A 19,198-nucleotide genomic window follows, 5' to 3' on the forward strand; every position below is an offset into this window, starting at 1 on the left:
CCATCAGTTATCTTCTTTGGCAAAGTGTCTGCTTAAACTGTCTGCCAAGTTTTTAAATAGAGTTGTTTGTTCTCTTATTGAATGTTAAGGTTTCTTTACACATTCTGGGCATTTCAGTTGTCAGATATATAATTTGCAGCCCAGTCTGTGGCTTGTTTTGTTTTTTCTTTCTCTTAAAAACACATTTGAAGAGCAGAAGTTTCTAATTCATCAATTTATTCTTTTATGGGTTATATCTAATCCAGTCATTCTTTTGATGTCTTATTTAAGAAGTCTTTGCCAAACCCAAGGTCACGAAAATTTCATTTATATTTTCTTTTTCCTTTCTGAGACAAGGTCTTTCTCTGTCACCCAGACTAGAGTGCAGGGTGCAAGCATAGCTCACTGCAGCCTCAAACTCCTGGCCTCAAGCAATCCTCCTACCTTGGCCTCCCAAAGTGCTGGAATTACAGGCATGAGCCACTGCAACTGGCTCACTTATATTTTCTTCTAGAAGTTTAAAAAAAATCTTTGATTTTACATTTAGCTTCATTACCCATTTTCACCTATTTGAGTCTTACAATGTATATAATGTCAAGTATGGATCTCAGTTCATTTTGTGTGTCTGTGGATATAAATATCCAGTTGTTTTAGCCATTTTCTGAAGAATATTTTTTTCTTCAGAGAAGATTAAAACCATTTTCTGAGAAGACTGCCCTTTCTCCACCGAATTACTTTGAAAATTTTGTTGAAATCTAATTGTCCTTATCTGTGTGAGTCTATTTCTGGATTCACGATACATTCTGTTCTATAGATCTATTTGGTCTATTTTTTAAGCCAATATCGCACTGTCTTGATTACACTAGCTTTATAATACTTATGAAATCAAGTGATGTTCTCTAACTTTGTTCCTTTTCATAGTTGTTTGGGCTATGGTAGGCCCTTTGAATTTCCACATGAGATTTATAATCACTGCGTCAATGTCTAAATAAAATCAATTCATTGCCTCTCCGTTCCAATTCACCCTTTACTAACTGCGCTGAGAAAATTAATGGACCTTTTGTTATGTTTTCTCTTTGCCTGCAGGAACCATGCTTAGTTTTGTCAGTAGAGGGCGCTAGAGAGACACTGCAGGAGAAAGGGGTTTTCCTTCTCCCTTCCAGCCTGCTTGCAAATGCACGCTCTTGCAATGCACAAGGCTTATGTAGTGCCAGGCTGTTGCAGAGCAAGAGGTTGTGTGTGGTTCCTGCAGTGCATGTAGTGTCCCCAGAGTGTGCGTTTTGCAAGTCATTTAGCTCTGCCAGTGCCTGGTAGCACAGACAGCTTGCCTGTCATCTGACTCATGGAATACAACTGGCTGGGCTGCCACAATGCTCAGATCTTGCAATGCAGATGGATTCTTTTCCAGCCTCCTGCCATGTTCATGCCTTCTCCACTGCCATCTTCTGCAGTGCATGGTGGCGGCAGCACCCACCGACCTTAGCTTCCCCTGGCACTTCCCTCGGCCAGTTTTGTAGTAGAATGCCTCAGTGAAACACCTCCCCATGAGCAGCTGGAAGTCAGCTGGGCTCTCCTTATGCTAGGCCTGAAAACTCTCAAAGAAGTAAGATGGAGCAATCATAGGGCGCAACTCCTCTCTTAGGGATCACTGCCTTCGCCTGAGGTCCAGTGTCTTGCAAGTCATTGTTTTATATATTTTGCTCATTTTTCAGCTGTTTGAGGTAGAAGGGTAAACTGGTCTGTTATTCTACCTTGGCTAAAGCAGAAATTTCACGAAGCTCATTCTTCTTTGGGAAACAGTAAATACTTAAAGTGAGTGAGCTTCTTTATGATTTCCTCCAATGTCTCCACAGTTGACTCTTATAGTACTTCACCTCTCAGTTCAGGTATGTACTTTCTAGGGAAATTGATGTTAATAAATGAAAACTTTGCTCACATTGTAGCATGGGGTCTCCACATTGTCCCATAGTCACCTTGTATATTGTGTAACTCTAATTGATGAAACACACCTGGTTCAGGTGAGGAGCTCTCTGGCATACATTCAAAATAGCTTAAATGAGGAACTGCTATAGCCTTGTATGTTTAAGGCTGGGTTTGGGGCAGAGACGGGGAGCAGATGAGCTTCTTAAAGATGCCATGTGAGCCTCCTTCACTCAGGTGTTAAATCCATAACTTTGTAGTGCTCTGAATGAGATTTTTGGTTTCTGGAAGTCTGCATCTCCATCTTTCCTGGAGAACACTGCTGACCTCCCAGTTTGGGAGCAAGCTGCTGCCTTCCTTCTCTACCTTTTAGATCCATTAACCCTGTTTGTATACTAGTGCCAAATTGGTTCTGAGCCTTGACTTCCCCTCAAGCTGAGTCTACTCTTGATATTTGTCCATATGTGGACATGGAGAATATTGTTTGGCAGCTATTAGAAAACTATTAGAGCACTTATAAAATTAGATTTCAGCACCTACCATCACTCAGTATATTGTTATTAGCAGTGGTGGCTCAATTGTTTTTTAACTGGTAGGGAATTTTCTCAGTTTTCTTTCCAGGTTGCTCAAAATGAGATCTAAACGGTGTCTTGGTAGGAGATAAAGTTTCTGTTTTGAAAGCAAGTCAGACAGGGGAGGAGGTGGCATTTATGACAGGCATCTGCCTATTCACTCCTAACTATGCAAGTTGTTATTATTATTTTTTCCAGTGGGGTGTTAATTTAAAAATGAGCAAAATAGCCTCTGCTTTCAAAGGGCTTAGTGTCGGGTAGAAGGTGGGAGAGGTAGTCCACGTAGCCCTGTGTAAGAAGTACTGAAGCCTCAGTTACGTTTCGGCATCACAATTGTCAGAGCCAGAACTTTTGCTGACTTAATAACCCATCCAGTGTCTAAATTGACCTGAAATGTTCTATAAACAAATGGAATATTTTCTATACTCACTAAATAATTTTATTTTTAACTTAAGGATTGTTCCTACCAGTATGCAAGGTGGCTACATTTCATGTGAGTTTGGATGTGGAAATAATGCGAGATGGAAATATGAATAGATGCTTACTTCATGAATAAAATAAGAAATCATGTGAATCCTCATAAATGAAATATTTGTCAAAAAATGGCAAAACTTCAAAGTCAACCAGCCAAGTGACTTATACACTGGATTTTCCCTAGTGCCATGGGCAGCACCCATTCGCTGGTCACAGAAACACTGGCCAGTTTTGTTCAGGGAATGTGTGAGGTCATCAGAGATGCATCTCTCTCATAAAATGTGATTTATATGTACTGCTCACTAAACTCCCAGATCTCTTTCTCAGTGTACATCTTTGTAGATGTAGCTTCTCTTCTTTTCTTTACAATTCCCTTTCTTTGGCTTATGTACTGCTTTTCATATTATGAGACTAAGTTCAAAAGAAGGCCTTTCCAAAACATTTCTTAATATCCTTTCCATTTAGCCTTCCTTGGTTTTTCCTTTCTCTGTGTTTGCTTGGAGTGGGTACAAATCTTTTTCTAGAAAACTGCGTTGCAGTTTTGTGCACATCTTATTTACTATTGTGAAGGCAAGTTCTGTGTCATAGGTTCTGGGAAGGCAATGGTGCATAACGCGGAACTCAGAGTAAGAACTCAGTGTTTAAAATATAAATTTATACATTTACATATTTATTTATAGGGTGCCTACACAATAAACCAGGCACAATGTAATGTGCTAGAATTGGCAGTGACAAATTGGACAAATGGTCCTTGTGCAAACCTCTAGTTTAAACAGGAAGACATATACTGAATAAATAATTAAAATGTGACGATAAAAGAAGGATAAGAGACAGCTGAGAAACCTAAGCTTTTCCAGGGAATTAGAGAGTTAATCTCTGACCCTTATTTTTAAGCACCAAGGTTCTTTAAAAAGAAACTAACAGTGGGAGATGTGTTTCCCCAATCAATAGCAAAGGTCAAGGAATTCGCTGCCAGTGAGCTACTGAGAAAGTCTTACATGTCAGAATACCTGTTACAGGTGCTCTGAATATTTAGAGTATAACTATATTTAAATGGGTTACATATCATAGTATATAATAATTAAGATAGTAGATTTCTGTTCCCAGTGGATGGTCTGAGAACAAATGGCTTTGATGCAGGATGACAGGGAACTATAGACAAAATCAAATCCAAATGCCTTTGCTGCATCATTTCTCTCTTTGGTACCTTGGTTGGCATTATTTCCACCTGGTGATAGAACTTGAGTTATTTCCTTGAAAGTGAATAATAAAGGAAGAGCAATTAACATGGTGCTGAAGATGCAATTAAATATATGAGTGTCACTTCATGATTCATTTATGTTTATAAGTTACTCATTTATAAGTTTCTGATTTCAAAATTTTAATGAAATATATTGGATCTCCCACCTACCAGCATACAGGACATCCTACAACTATTTGTGGCAATAAAATTGAAAACAGATATACATCCACAAGTCAAAGGCTCAGTTAATTTAGAAGGGTCACTAATATTAATTTGGCTCAAGTGCCATGTCATTGGAATGCCAAGGCTGCAGACACCAGGCTTACAGGTGCAGACCACCCTACACACCTGTCATAGTGTATTGGGAAACTGAACCAGGGTGAAAACTCTGGCTTATATTGTGACAGGCTGACAGGGGATAGGCTGCTATACCACTTACTGGAATTAAGAAATATGTTATTAAGGGCTTCTTGACTCCCATTGCACCATAGTTACATGTGTTCTATGGTGCACTTTTTATTATATTTATGCACAAGTCCTATTTTGCATATGAGCTGTCTTTATTACCAATATGCCTCCTGTCTAGCACAATGGCAGGTACATAGTAGCCATTTTGTAAATGTTAGGAGAGTAATTCAATTTAACTTGTTCAGCAAATATGCCTTGTCCTGTTTAGCTGAGGACACAACAGTGAACCAAACAGGCAAAATCCAGCTCTCATGGTGTTTACATTCTAGTAAGGAAGAAGACAAATAATGGACAACAACAACAAAAAAGATGTTAAGAGAGAAGGGCTATGGAGACAGAGAATGTGAGGTAAAGAGGAAGAAAATGTTGACGGGGTGGGGAGCTCTGCTATTATTTTATACAGAATGGACAGGGAAGGTCTCTTTGATAAATTTACTGAAGAATCATGAAGGGAAGGAGGGGACAAGTCACTCAGAACCCAGGAGAAGAACCTAGGAGAGAAAGCATCTGAAGGCAGAAAGTGCAGCAAATGAAAACTCCTGAGGTGCGGATGGGTTGGGGTGATGGAAGAGAGACGCCAGGAGGCCATGTGGCTAGACTGGAGTGAATATGGAGGTGAGGGTTGGAGGCATGGTCAGGGATAAGGAAAGGAGTGATGGAGATGGGATCAGAGAAACAGCCACTGGGGTGAGGCTGGGGGAGTCTCCAAGGGCAGATCATGGAGGGTCTCGTAAGAGTATTATGAAGCATTTTGTTTTTACTTTGAACAAGATAGGAGGATTTTGAGCAGAAGAGTGACATGTATGTTGAGACTTTGTAGGGGTGCAAAAGTGGAAGAAGGGAGACCAATTAGGTCTCCCTGAATAAATTAGTGGATGAACGAATGAAAGCCAATTAGGAAGCAGACAAAGATGAATTCATTCTTGTGGATCCCCAGTGGTTTTCACTTAGGTATACACTTTCACTCCACACTCCTGACTACTCTAATTTTTAAAAAGGGCATTTCTGGCCAGGCACAGTGGCTCACACCTGTAATCCTAGCTCTTTGGGAGGCCAAGGTGGGCAGATCGTTTGAGCCCTGGAGTTCAAGACCAGCCTGGGCAACATGACAAAACCCTGTCTCTACAAAAAATACAAAAATTAGCCAGGTGTGGTGGCGTGTGCCTATAGTCCCAGCAACTCAGAAGGTTGAAGTGGGAGAATTGCCTGAGACTGGGAGGTTGAGGCTGCAGTGAGCTGTGATTGTGCCATTGTGTTTCAGCCTCGGTGACAAAGTGAGACTCCATCTCAAAAAATAAATAAAAATGTAGAAGGGTGTTTCTGTCTGCTTTTCTCAATTCAGGCCAACCTGATTTTCTAAGGTATGGTCAGTAGTCAGTGGTAAGTATTTCTTAGAACTGGAATAACAGAAAATTATGCAAATCCTTTATCCAAAGAAGATTCTACAGAACAAATATGTATGAATAAAGCATATCTACAGCTAACGCTCATGGTGTCTACTTGCTTTAACAGTTCAGTATGCTCTATAAGAGGTAGCTTGTAATTTCTATTGATACAGGGATGTGGCAAATGGCCTTTCTGTTTTGAGGATGAAAGAGAAAAGACATGGAAAATCCAGAGTCCACAGTGTTTGTTTCTCTATAATATTCTGGGCATAGAATGAAACCTAGATGTTTAAAGAGACATGAAGTTGATAGATCCTAGCGGCTGGCTAGTACACTTAAAGGTGGAGTGACTAATTATATTAGTTTTCCAGTATAATATTGTTAGATTTCGAGTTTTAGATTTCTATATACACATTGACTTTTTCTTCTCCGGTTTTTAAAATTGTATTTATTTTTCTGAAACAGGGTGTTGCTCTGTCACCCAGACTGGAGTGCAGTGGTGTGATCATGGCTCACTGCTGCCTCTGCCTCCCAGGCTCAAGTGACCCTCCCACCTCAACTTCCCAAGTAACTGGGACTGCAGGTGTGCACCACCACACTCAGACAATTTTTGTATTTTTTGCAGAGCCAGGATCTCCCTATGTTGCCAGGGGTGGTCTCGAACCCTTGGCCTCAGCAATCCTTCTGCCTTAGCCTCCCAAAGTGCTGGGATTACATGTGTGAGCCACCATGTCTGGTCTCCAGTTCTTATGTCATAGATATTAAGTTTTTCCAAGCCCTAGTCTTTGTAAGTAAAAAAACTAAGAGCAGTTCTTTCCTCACGTAGGCGTTCCCTTTATTGATCATATTCAGACCTGGAATTACATTAATGACACTATTGAAACTAAGTCTGACTTAGTTGTTTAGTTTTCGGTGTAGATCACTAATCACTTTTAATCTTTTTTTGGATTACAAATCCCTTTGTTAAGTGATAAATGTTATAGACCTTTTCTATAGAATAATGCACATGTGCACACACATAAAATACACAATATAATTTGAGGGAAACCATCGATTTTCTGAATCCTATCTATGGAATTCCTTAGCAAGAGGTCAAATATTTAATTATATAAATGTATGCATTCAGACCAAGTCCATTGTCAGTATGTACATGTATAAGTGAAATCAGGCTCATGTAAATAGAAGGTGGTGAACTCTCCCTAGAATTTTTACTTTGCTCTGATTATAGTTTTTTTCTTTCTCTTTCATTTTTGGCCAGTTTTTCCTTACTTAATAAGGGTCACAGAAAATTTGTTCCCTTGATACTTTGAGTGTTTTGGGAAGGTGTTTTTTCTTTCATGTTCTCATTCCAGTGAACCATCGTTTTAATTTATACGTGGGTGATTCCCATCCAGGAAAGATTAAGACAATAAAAGACATGATCTGTACTTTTACTCTTGTGAGACAATAAATTTCCTCATTGTTGACAGACTGGGTTAGAGTTTTCTGTTACTTGCAACCAAAGCAGAATCAAAGATTTCTAGGTTTCTAGAGTAAGTTATCTAGAACCAAAACAGAATCAAAGGTTTCTAGAGTAAATTCTCTTGATACATTTTAAAAAGCATGAAATCAATATTCCTAATGACATTTTCACCTCTATTGTAGCTGTGCCACCTACTATTGCTAACTGAATTATTTTTTGCATGGACCAAGTATCAGGCTTACTTGCTTGGATCAGCTCCTTTGAAGTAGGCATTGACTGTTTCTGTAAATGCTGCTGCAACAGGGAGAGTGTCCTGGGCTCCCATGGTTAGGGGGCTGGGTCCCCTGGAAGAACCTGCATGAAATGAAAAGTTTTCATTTATTATGAAATTAAGAGACACTTTAGTATATGTGAAATTAAAAGCCCATTAAAGGATTAAGGAATAAAATCTACCCCTTAATGTTAAAAAAATGTTCTAAGAACCATAACTCTGTATATTCAACATAGAGCTCAAGTATTTAAAAGGAAATATTTGGCTAGTTTACAGACAAACACACTTGAAATTAATTCAATTACGTATTTTGGCACAGAAAAGAAAATCCAAGCAGAACAAAGTCATAGGGGTTTTCAAATGTTTTGCATAAAACATAAGGCAGTATTTGCATGACAGTTTGTACAGCAGGTGGTTAATAAAGACAATTATTAGTTTCCTATTTGAGCATTCAGTTCAATCAATTGCCCATACTAAAAACTTTTTTTCATTTCTTCATTTTGAAGAGCAGCCAAGTGGTATCACATTACCCATTTTTTTTCCTGGATTATTTCCATTTCAAAAAGCCCAGTTACTCTCAGACCAAGTAAGCTCAAGTTTACATGTCCAAAAACATACACAACCAAAATATACACATTGACTTAGCACAAGACATAAATGCACTAATTCACACTATTAAAAATAACGCCAGCTCTCATATCTGTTGAACACCTGCTATACACAGGTGTTCATGCAGACATGGGCAAGGCATGTCTGTACGAACATGGGTGCCTTGCACGAATAATCTCATTCAAATTCCACATTGGCCTTGTGGGATAGGTATGATTATTCCCATTTTATAGCAGAGGAAACGGAAGCTCCATGTAAGTGACTTGCCTAAGATAATATAGTTAGTTAAATGGCAAAACAAAAATTCAAACCTAGGTGTATCTCCCTATGGAACTCACGTTTTTCCCACCATACGATGCAGTGTTCTAAATGAAACATTTTTCTGTATCATTTTACTGTAACCTGTAGCTTCTGAAAGCATCAACATTTAAGATTATTGTTTTTGTTATTGATCTGTGGGCATGGTATTGAGCAGTAAAGTTTTGGTAATTATTACATAAAGTATTTAATTATGTCACATACGCACTGCTTCCCCTTCCTGCCAAACAAAATGCATTTACTCCTCCCCACTCCCAGCATGGACTATATACTTTGGTGTTAGGCTTGTTTTCTTTCACCTTCAATAACTTTTGTCCTCTTCTCCAGGTCTGAAAACAATCTACCATTCGTACACCTCCCTCCTCAATAAAGCTTTCCTTGATCACTCTAGTTCATGCTAGCCTCTTTTCTGTCTCCTCTTGGCTTTCAATATCTTGGACTTGGCAATTGACAATTAATTTAACAAACAGTTATCTAATATCTAATATCTACTATGTATCAGGTATTATGGTAGGTGTTGGGGATTCAAAAACACATGGTCTTTGCCCTCAATGAGTTACAGTTCAATGTACTGATGTCATCAGCAGCAGCATTGTGATCATCAACATCATCAACAGTCACCAATCTTAATTACCTCCATTAACATTATTTGTTGCACACTTACTGTTTTATATATATTACCTATGTAAATGTATGAAGTAAGTATTGTCTTCATTTTACAGTTTGATGGAACCAAGGCTCAAAGAGTTTATACAACTTGTTCAGTCCTGCACAGCTGGTATGCATAAAGTTTAAGATTGGCACTGGGGTATGTATGAGTTCAAAGCTTAGACTCTGAGGACATTATTATTTTGCCTTCTTAGTATGCAATTATGTACCAAGTGGGCAATTACAGACTCACTGGGTGAGTCTGAAGTTGGAGTATGCATGGCTAAGTCTTTGCTGCCCATGGAGCCCTACATTTTAAAAGGGAGTTACAATGGCATTAGCTTCTTTAATGAGACCTTGACAGTCCCTAAAACCCAGCCTGGATGATATTGGCCTTCCACTAAATACGTGTTGAATTATCCACGGTTGGGTCTCAGAAAAGTAAGGTTTAAGCACATTTATAAACAATAAAGGCACAATAAACACAGGCCATTATTTTGTAATGGTGTTGTTCAGTTTAGTTGCTCTTAGTTGTTAGTTCAAATGTTTATTGAGCGACTACCAGTTTCTGGAGAAGAATGGCTTCTCTAACTGTTGGTTAAAACTAGGCCACAGTGGTAAGAGGGCTGGACTGTTACCACTCTATCAGGGTCATTGCTACTACGTGATTGAAACTTAGCGTTTGGTGAGGAGGATAGATAAATCTACAAGCAAATGGAGTGATTTGATAAATTCTTTAAAAAAATGAGCAAAGCTCTATGAAAGCACTTAATGATGCTTGTATAGGTCTGAGGAAGAAGATGATCTTACAAAGAGTAGAAGGAAGGAGGTCTACCTTGTATCTACGTGTGGAGCTGAGCAGACACATTTAAGAAACCACAGCAAGTGTGGTACTGTTTGTGTGTGTATGTGAGTGTGGTGGGTATTGAAGGGTGACATGTGGAAGCAGATGAGGCTTGGGGAGTTAGCAATTAGGTCATGAAGAGTTTTATATAAACATTTAGGAAAATTTGTCTTTATAGCCATTAAAATCCTAATTCCTTTTTGATAATCGAATACAAATCTAAGAATACTTTTCAGAGCAAATCACACACATATATATCATATTTATTATTTAAAGTAGCATTATAAATTTCCTGAGGTTCTTGGGGTTCTGGAACTTGGGTTAGAACACCCTGAATGGAAGATGGGAGGCCTCTGAAGTATTTGAAACAATGGACGTCAGTTTAGAGCACGCTAGCTATGTAAATGTATGAAGTAAGTATTGTCTTCATTTTACAGTTTGATGGAACCAAGGCTCAAAGTGTGATGCATAGTTTAGTGAAGGAGACGATAATGTAGATGAGGAGATTTCTTAGGAAAAAAGATAAAAATGAGGAGAGAAGCAGATGCTAGTATATAAAGGGAATGTCATCATCATAATATTTTTCAATTCTGCAAAGCATTTAATAGTCTTCTAGGATAGTCTTATGAATAAAATAGTAAAAGTTGTATGGATCATAGTCTTGCCAAGCGAATTGACAATTAGATAAATCACAGTATCCAATGAGCATGAATCAGTAGCTATACATCCATTGCGAAGGAACTGTCTAGTGGATTATCTCAGAGACTGGTCCCTAGTTTGGGCTCTTTAGTGGCTTGGATAAAACTGAATAAAGTGCTCAGAAATGGCACATTGTAGTGGCTAAGAGCATGGGATTTAGCATCAGACATACCTGGGATTGAGTCCTGTCTCTGACACTTGTTATCTAAATGATCTTTGGCAGGGATGATGTCATGATACCCACTTTGTAGGCCTGTTCTGAGGATAAAATGAGGCAAAGCATTTAGCATCGCACTTGAACCACAGTAAGCACTCAGTAATGATTAGCTACTTTTATGATGATCATCATGGCAGATTCATTAAAAGAGCTAAAATTTTTCTTATAATTTTGAGGTACTGAACTGGAACTTATAAGAAAAATATCAGCAGAAACAAATGTAAAATTCTTATATATCAAGGTTTAAAATTAATGAAACAATTGTGGTTTGGTGAAAACTTGCTTGGTAGAAGAATACGTGAAAAAAAGCACCTGGAGGTTTTAGTTGATCATCAATTTTCTATTGTTGAGTTCTAAACCTCTTGCCTAGCTTGGGCTATATCAAAGGACAAGTAAGAGACACATCACTAGAAATGACGGTTGTAGTGCTTTTTGTTTGCTTGTGTGCTTTGTTTTAAAGCTCACAGATGGCAATTGGAACACAAGTCAAAGACCACACTCTTCAGTGTAATGATACACAAGGCCATCTGTGGCATGATCAAGACCCATTTCTCCTTACCTACCTCCCCCCACGTCCCCCAACAACACATCCTCTAGCTATGATAACTTCTGGGCACTATAGTCCTTATTGTAGAACTGATCAGTGATGCCAGGGAAGGAGAAACACACAAAACAACAAACATTTACAAAGAACTTTCTTATCTTTAAGGATACAAAATTTATAACCCTAATTTCTTCACATCCATATACATTGCAATTGATATGCCATTTTGTGTTTTACTTTTTCCCACTTACAATATTTTTTATTGCTATTTAGTCTACATATCATTTTCTGCAACTATTTGTTATTCTACAAACATTGTCCAAATGTTGAACCACTTCTAGATAGCAATCTAAATCCATCTTTGTTTAAATTGGTATTGTTTTCCTTTTTTAATTTCCTTAAGATGTAATGTATTCCTACAAAGTAGAATGACCAAATCAAAAGGCAGATCAATGTTTAATTGACAAGAATACCAGGTATTTTGCATAAAGATTATACTCAGTGAAAATGATATGAGTAATAAATGAATGCTTTCATTCCCCCATAGCACCTCAGAGAGTTTTTGTTTAGTAGCATTATTGGAAAACAGGGCTAAAACCAGAAAAGTGTCCAAGATAATGAGAAATTCAAGCCTTATGGCCTAAGAGGACTAAGAGGGGCCTGGAAACTGTTTTCTAATAACTGAAATAATATTAACAGACAGCGACTCTGGAGACCAGAGTTCAAGGCTATAGATCTGCAAGTTAATAGCTCTGTGGTCTTGGGGAAATCTCTTAAACTTAGGTTCCCTCGATCATGAAATGAAGGCAATAGACTGCATAGTGTCTTTGTTTTAAGATCCTATGATTTTAAGTCGTCTATAGGCATTTAAAATTTTTACAGTAAGAATAACTTTCTAACAGAAAAATAAACTGCCCTGGAAACAGCATACCCTCACTGGAGATTTGGATGGCTCTGTCGTATTTACTGAGACACTACCATGTACAAGATAGTGGTGAGGACATAAATATGTAGTCTTTCAGGAAAAAAGACATAAACATATGGAAAACTAAATAACAATAATGTATGCAAACAAGAGGTTAGGTAAGATGATGGTTCAAGTGACATCACTATGGGATTAGTTCACTGCAAGACTAATTACTAAATGAGTGGTATAGCAGATGCTATTAGTTGATTTAATAAAGGAAACCTGGACTCTAGAGTCATATAGACTTCGGTGTGAATCCTGGCTCTTTGGCTTACCATCTGTATGTCGAGGGACAATGTATTTAAGTCTCTCTGTAATCAGTTTCCTCATCTTTAAAATGGTATAAAGATAGTGTCAATGTTAAAGGCTCATGGTGAACATCAAACAGCATAACATTTGTGAAATACTTAACATGGTATGTACTTGAAAACATATGACTAATATTATTGTTTTTGTTGCTGTCATTTTTGTCAGGATGAACTTTACTGAGGTTGTTGAATTAGAATTGGTTCTTTGAAGTTGAGTAGGTTTCTAGGCAGAAACAAAGGGAGATACAAAACAAATAGAATTCTTCACTGAGCATGGAGTTAGCGCAGAATTCTTTCAGCTTCCTTCCGTCACTAAAATTCTATCATATAATCTGTGCATGTGTGCCTAATTTTTCACATATCACATAGGTAGCTATTATATTGATTTCAGTAGCTTGATAATAATACTTGTGTCAATAGGAGATAAAGTTGGTTGAATGCATGTTTATTTTATTCAAATAAACAAATTGATTATTTGAATAATCATAATTAATTTATTAAAATGTGAGTTCTTGTAATAATTAGACATTGTGCTAGGTGCCGAAGGATACACAGAAATGTATGAGGCATATCCTTCCCTCTATGGAGTTTATTGTATAAAAGAGGATTATAATATTAACTACAAATGAAACACTGTATGAAGTTAGAGAACAGTCTAATATTGTAATTATTGTATTATTGTTGTTAATAATAATTTACCAAGAATTCAATTGGAGGCAGTATTTATTGACATGGTTTTTTTGTCTGTCCTTCAATAACATCAAAAATCAAACACTAACGTGGCTTTATGTGCTTTGTACACTGGAGTGTACACAGGTTAGGTATAATTATCTCTAGCCCAAAGTAACCCTGCTGGTAAGTGGTGAAGCTGAAATTCAATCTTAGGTTTTCTGGCTCTCTTAATGGTAATTGTAGCAGCAATGAAAATTTCTATCTCTTACTGCATACCAACCACTATTCAAAGGACTTTACTTATATTAATTACTAATCCTGGTAATAAGGTAAGTTTATGAGCGCTCTAAGTACCATTCTTGCCCTTGTTTTACAGATGAGAAAATGGTTTCAAGTCATTCAATAGCCTTGCCATCGTCACCTGGCAAGTAAACAATCAAAACAGAACTGTGATGCAAACCAAGCACTGCCTGACTCCGGATGCCACCATCCTCCCTACCTGGCTCAAGGAGCATAGAAGTCAGGAGAGAGTTATCTTAGGAACCTGATTATGTATTTGTGGTACCCCCAGAAGGATGAGTTGCTGCCATTAGCCTCTGGACCTCCAACAGAAAAGCATCTCCAGAGTACTGGGAAGTAATTGACATGCACGCTTTGAGGGGGTTCTGAGGAACGGAAGAGGGCACAGAGAATCGCCAGTGTGTGACTGTGTGTTTTCTGAAAGGCAGTTTTCTGTGACTCTCATTACCAAGCAAGGTCACACAGATATACACATGTAGACAGGCTGAGGCTAAAAATAATTTAAATTCTTAATAGCAGCATGACTTCTGACATCTTTAAAAGATGAGGTCCTTAATTTATGAAAGCATTTCATGGGAAGACAAATGAAAAATGAACGTGGGGAAGGAGAACAGATTGTATATGTAAGTGTTTAAAGAAGAGGAAGAGAGTTTTTAGAAGAGAAATAAAAAATTAGAAAAAAAAGAGGAAAGAGAAAAAAAGCAAAATGCACAGGTACAGAAATTAAATACAAGTATAAGGTTTTCTTTTATAAATAAAGGAGCGTTTGCCTCCTGAGTTTAATCAAGGTGCCTCCTATGCACTTCTGCCAATCATGTGCAGTGAGCAAGCCTGCATTCGGGCAGGCCAGTCTCCTCTTCCTGTGCACTTTCTCCATTTTCCATATAATCTCGTTCACTTTGCAATGTCGAAGTTTAGCACTTTCTCTCATCAAAGCCAGCTCATGAAGACAACGTATTTTCAGTTTTACATTTAGTATGAATTTATGTCAAACTAGTGGCTCCCTTGGGGGTATTGTGGCATTTTCACAAAATTAACAATAAATGGTAATATCTATTATGTAATGTATTCATACTCTGTGCAATAATTCACGTGTGTTATCTTCCTTAATTTGCACCACCATCTTACCAAGTAGGTGCTATTTCAAACAACTGTTTCTTATAGGAAAGCTAGAGTGCTTAAGTAACCTGCTCAAATTCAGATAACAAATGCCTGCAATAAGGAGTCTAGGATGGCGTCAGAGGGTGTGGGCTTCAGTCTTGACTGTGCTTCTTCAATATTTGACCTGAGATGGTCAATGATTCTAGCTTCACCTCTGTTAAATTGGGACAATAATACCAGTGCTCCCAATCTTATCCAAATGCAGGAAGGATCTGCACCACTAATGCCAGATGCCAAGACAGCTGCATATTTTACCTTCTGTTCATCTGAGGTTGGAAACAGTCACCCCGAAAACACAATCTGAAGCATGGACAGCAAGAGAGAGTGGTCTGATTTGTTTACCGACTGTCCCCATTTTGCAGGCTATCAGGCCAAACAACCGCCCACCCTACCAGATCTGCTGCAGGCAGGGGGCAAATGACCCTTATGCCCAGGGATGACAATACAGGGATATAACCAACAGATGGAGACATCAGAAAGCCTCAGAGTGCATAGAAGAGAGACAATGCTCCAGAAGATATATGAAGTAGCGAAGAGTGAAAATTAGACTAGTTTTTTCTTTAAAAGCTGATTGTATTAGTTAGAATTAGGAAAAAGATAAATGAGACCCAACTGTATAATAATTTATAGAATATGTTATATATAATGCAGGGACAAAGAGAAAGAATGTTGGAAAGAGATTGGATTAATTCTGAATCTGGGTTTTACCCTTACTCTGTGACCCTGAAAAATTACCTGACCTCTCTGAGTTTCAGCTTCATCATATTGTAAAATGAAGAGAGTACCTTTTGCAGACATTCGGAGGATTAAATATGATGATACAGGATGTTCTATGTTCTTGTTATTTGAGGATAGTCAATAACAGAGAAGTCATTTAACAATTAAGGTACTTAAAATGGATACTAAAATTTCATAGTACATAATGACAGACAGGTTTGATTGAGATTCTAACCTGTCATAAATTAAACTTGTGAAACGATCTTTTATTAACAAAGTTTAAGCTACATTAATAATTGAGTTCTTAGAATGAATAAAAATAATTTGTGTTGATATTTTTGGGAAGGGTATATTTTTCTGATAAAATTGTATTACAGCTTTACACATCACCCAAGATTTAGGTTTGGCTTTGATTCATGATCATCAATAGAGCATTATTGCAGAATTAATTGAGAGTTTTATACATTATTCTAAGGGTCTCTCAGTTTCTCGTCTTTGTTTTGAAGTGGCTCGGATGTAAGCTTATGCTTTTCCCTCTTTTTTAGTAATTAATAGTTTTAATTTCTGTTAAATTCTAAACTGACAATGACTTTGGGTGTGATGAAAAGCTTTACATCACCAGTTTCATAGACTTCATGGAATCCTATATCCTTTCTAAGACTGGCAATTTCACTTGCAATAAATATGCACTGTATTTGCGTGGTATATCCATTGTTTATATGATCAGATGTCTACGGGAAAACTTATTGGGTTCTGCATTCATGTAATGGGTGGGGATGGACACCAGTGTTAATTTGGGAAAAAGTGTATTAGAATGAGGACTAAGATTATAAGTAAATAGTTTCATGTTGCTGTGGTCTTTGCTTGTCTTCAGAATCTAGTAACTGCAAGGTAACCAAGAGTGAACACTGGGACAAAGAGTTTCATTAGTTTGTGTAAATTACAGTACCTGGCACACAGTAAAAACTCAATAACTTGGCAGCCATTATCATTAGCAGTGAAGAAGAATTTGCCTCACAGTCATGACATGTAACATACTGTTTCAGGCTCTCCTCAGCACCAGATGCATTTAGTAAATGAGGAAAGCATAAAAAGAAAAGTAGAAATTCTTTCTATATAGTTCAGTAGAAAGAACTGTATCATGAGAGCTTAACTTGAAAAGGTAAGTATGCTCCTGTGACATTGTAAATCTTAGCTGAAGTGAAGTTACTTGTTTATCATAGCAAAAACTTTTCAAAAATGTTTAGGATAGATTTGGGAGAAAAGAAGTCAAAATAAAGTTATCACATACAATTTTTTAATTTTTTTCCCTTTTCTCTAAATCTTGGAATATTATGATTGTAGTTGGCTTAGATTATATAAAATATTATATAAAATATATGATATATAAAATATATCTTATATGTGTGTAAATTGTGTGTGTACATGCTGCATATAAATATCTATCTCTATATAATATTTTCTTGAGTGTTTTGATACTCTTATACCATCACCTAATCTAATTGATAATAATGCTACCATGAGAACTAAAAGAACATATACTTTCTGAATTCTGGGGATTGTGCTAAATGTTCCACACGCATTTCCTTATTAAATCCTCACACTTTTAAGAAAGATGTATTGTTATCCCCATTTTACAGCTGACAAACTGAAGCTTAAAAACGTCAAGAAGCTTCTGTAAGTGCTGCCTTGGCTTCTCCTGTCCCGAGTAGCATCAATTGACCTGCTGAGTGAGAATACAAAGGAAAAAGGGCAAACCTCAAAAGGGGAGGAACAATATTATCGAGTACTTGCTATGAGCTAGATACTGTCTTTTATGCTTTACACACAGTGCATCATTTAATTATGACTACAACCAGGTGTCCAGATAGGCATTACTACGTATTACAGATCAAGAAACTGAGTCCGAGAGGAGAGAAGCATTTACCCATGTTTTTGCAGCCAGTAAATGGTGGAGTCAGAATTCAAATCTAGATTCACTTGACTCCACACTTTTCCATATAAGAGCCCCATAGGCCTCGTCCTCACCCACAGTGGCACTGGGTGAGTTATCCTTGCTACATACTTTTCAGAATGCTGCATATTCTCCTTCATGAAAATGAGGAAAGTGTACTTAAGAAAGTCAGTTCTCCAACGAGAACACATGGACGCAGGCAGAGGAACAACACACATTGGGGCCTGTTGGGGGCGGGAGGTTGGGGAGGGATAACATTAGGAGAAATACCTAATGTAGATGACGGGTTGATGGGTGCAGCAAAACACCATGGCACATGTGTACCTATGTAACAAACATGCATGTTCTGCTCATGTATCCCAGAACTTAAAGTATAACAGTTAAAATAAAAAAGAAATTCGAATGATTAATAAACATGCTTGGATGCCCTAAATAAATAAATAAATAAATAAATAAATAAATAAATAAGAAAGTCAGTTCTCATAGAGTAGAATTAAGAGTACGGGATTTCTGAGTATGTAAATAGGATTAGAGTTATTTCCAGTCTTCCTCCTCATAAATCTCTGCTCACTTGCCCTGGTTATATATATATTTCATGTGCATATATATTTTTTCACTTTTCAAATTCTGCTCAGTCCAGAAACATACAATCAATTGACACTTTTCTCCATGTTTGGTAGAGAATTTGTCTTCAACCTGGGTCTTTGCCTAGAGCACCTAAACTGTCATCCAAAATTAATGCCCACTTGAATTAACTTCCTAAAATGTTTGACTCAGAAAATGAGAAAATTATACTTTCTTTTTATTATTGAAGTCAGAACAATACTGTTAAATATGAACATAAGGCAGAAGACAAAGCCATAATAAAAATGAAAGAAAAGTGAATGTACACTTGTTCAAATTGATTTCCTCAGGTAGTCTAAAAACAGGATTTCCTTTGTCTTAGTATGAAGGCTCATACAGCCAAATTTTAAACACTTTCACATAGACAGCAGTGAGAGTTTGATCAAGCATCGGAAACAGCCAGCTATAGCGTGGTACTATGAAGAATAAGAATAAATATATCAAAAGCTAATTTATGTAAAGCACTTGTATACAATGGCCACTGTGCTGAACACATTACATGCCTCATGTCTTCTAATCTCAAAACATCTATTTGAGATACACTCTTTTAAATTAAACCTTAGTGAAGTTACATAACTTGCTCAAGGTAATTTGCTCTACAGTAAGTAGGGGAGGTGGGACTGAAAACCAGGTCTAACTTCCATTGTATTATTAAACCCTACCCTGTGTTAAAGATGTTCACCCCTACATCCTAGGAAGTTGTGATCCGAGATGTAGCTGCAGGCATAGCATGCCTTCTCAAAGCGGAAGTATCACCCCAAAGGGAGTAAAAATTGGTTCTTTGGGGAAGGTGAAAGAAATCTTACTTGTTAAATATATAAAGCACACAAATATACATATAG

At 37.4% G+C, this 19,198-nt stretch overlaps 1 protein-coding gene across 48 annotated transcripts in view; it reads right to left on the reverse strand.

Annotated features, from left to right (window-relative positions):
- SGIP1 (SH3GL interacting endocytic adaptor 1) overlaps nt 1-19,198 on the reverse strand; it is a 215,892-nt gene that overhangs the window by 23,410 nt on the left and 173,284 nt on the right. For all 48 annotated transcript variants that reach the window (XM_045369555.3, XM_045369551.3, XM_005543131.5 and 45 more), the window contains one exon: nt 7,746-7,857. In XM_045369555.3, the coding sequence (XP_045225490.2) occupies nt 7,746-7,857 (112 nt within the window). The remainder of the gene's footprint in view (nt 1-7,745; nt 7,858-19,198) is intronic.

Source organism: Macaca fascicularis, chromosome 1, assembly GCF_037993035.2.
Source record: "Macaca fascicularis isolate 582-1 chromosome 1, T2T-MFA8v1.1".
Taxonomy (NCBI): domain Eukaryota; kingdom Metazoa; phylum Chordata; class Mammalia; order Primates; family Cercopithecidae; genus Macaca; species Macaca fascicularis.